Below are 1,008 nucleotides of genomic sequence, written 5' to 3'. Positions count from 1 at the left end.
TCCCAGCCCCCTGCTCTAACCACTGCACCCCACTCCCCTCCCAGAGCCAGGGTAGAACCCAGGAGTCTTGGCCCTACGCACGGGAAGCTCTGGTGAGCTCTGGGCTGGACCCCAGGGGGGACCCCGCTCACCCTTCGGCATCCGGCTCCAGGATGAGCGCCAGCTCCGTGAGCACCAGCCCCGCCAGGAAGTGTTGCCGGCGGTAGGGCCCCGACAGCTCGAACATGCCGGCCACCCGCTGGTCCTGCGCCGGGCTGGAGAAGGCCGAGCCCTGCGGGAGCGAGCGGGGGTGAGAAGAGCCATGGGGGCGCGGGAACAGGAACCGCCCAGCCAGCAGCTGCAACTGCCCCATGCCTGGGCTCCCCCCCCGTCCCGCCCACCGGCCAGGGGCTCTCCCCCAAGCTGTGATGGCCGGGTCGGGGGTGCCAGAGCTCGGTGTGGGACCCCCAAGACTGGCACCCCCTGGCGCCCCAGGGCCCAGCCCCCCCCAGAGACAGAGCCCCCCGTATCACGGTTGCCCGGGGGCTTTGGTCGTGGGACGGCGACCCCTGCTGGGACAGGCCTGGCCCCCCGGGGATCCCCTCTTGCCCCAGGCAGGCAGCCTGCAGGGGCCGGGTCCCGGGCGTACCTGGGAGGTGGCGGAGGACACGGAGGGCGAGGGCGAGGCGGGCGGCGAGAGGCTGTGCCAGGGCAGGTTCAGGCTGACGTAGTGCTCGTGGCTGCAGACGATGCGCAGGAAATCCACGCGCAGCGCCACCAGGGCGGGGGGGTTCTGGGCGCTCGGCAGCCGGCTACCGATCTGGGGCGGAGGGGGGGGGGGGGCAGCCTGTGACGGGGGGACGGGCTCCCAGGGACAGCCCAGCGGCTGACAGCTCCCCAGTTAATCCCCCCGGCCCAGCTGTCCCCCTCCGCCTGCCCCCCGGCCCAGCTATCCCCCCCGAACGCCCCCTTTCCCACCTGTCCCCCGATCACCCCCTTTCCCGCCTGTCCCCCCCAGCCCAGCTGTCC

The 1,008-nt window shown here is 73.3% G+C and overlaps 1 protein-coding gene across 1 annotated transcript in view; it reads right to left on the bottom strand.

The window, feature by feature from the left end:
• The window catches only part of DOCK6 (dedicator of cytokinesis 6), a 46,917-nt gene that overhangs the window by 15,896 nt on the left and 30,013 nt on the right, over positions 1–1,008 (bottom strand). The window contains exons 27-28 of the mRNA XM_026660560.2: positions 629–799; positions 132–271 (exon numbers count right to left, since the gene is read on the bottom strand). Of these exons, the coding sequence (XP_026516345.2) occupies positions 132–271; positions 629–799 (311 nt within the window). The remainder of the gene's footprint in view (positions 1–131; positions 272–628; positions 800–1,008) is intronic.

Source organism: Terrapene carolina, unplaced genomic scaffold (genome assembly GCF_002925995.2).
Source record: "Terrapene carolina triunguis isolate 2854851 unplaced genomic scaffold, T_m_triunguis-2.0 Scaffold833, whole genome shotgun sequence".
NCBI classification, from domain to species: domain Eukaryota; kingdom Metazoa; phylum Chordata; order Testudines; family Emydidae; genus Terrapene; species Terrapene triunguis.
This window is presented reverse-complemented; position numbering and strand designations above follow the sequence as displayed.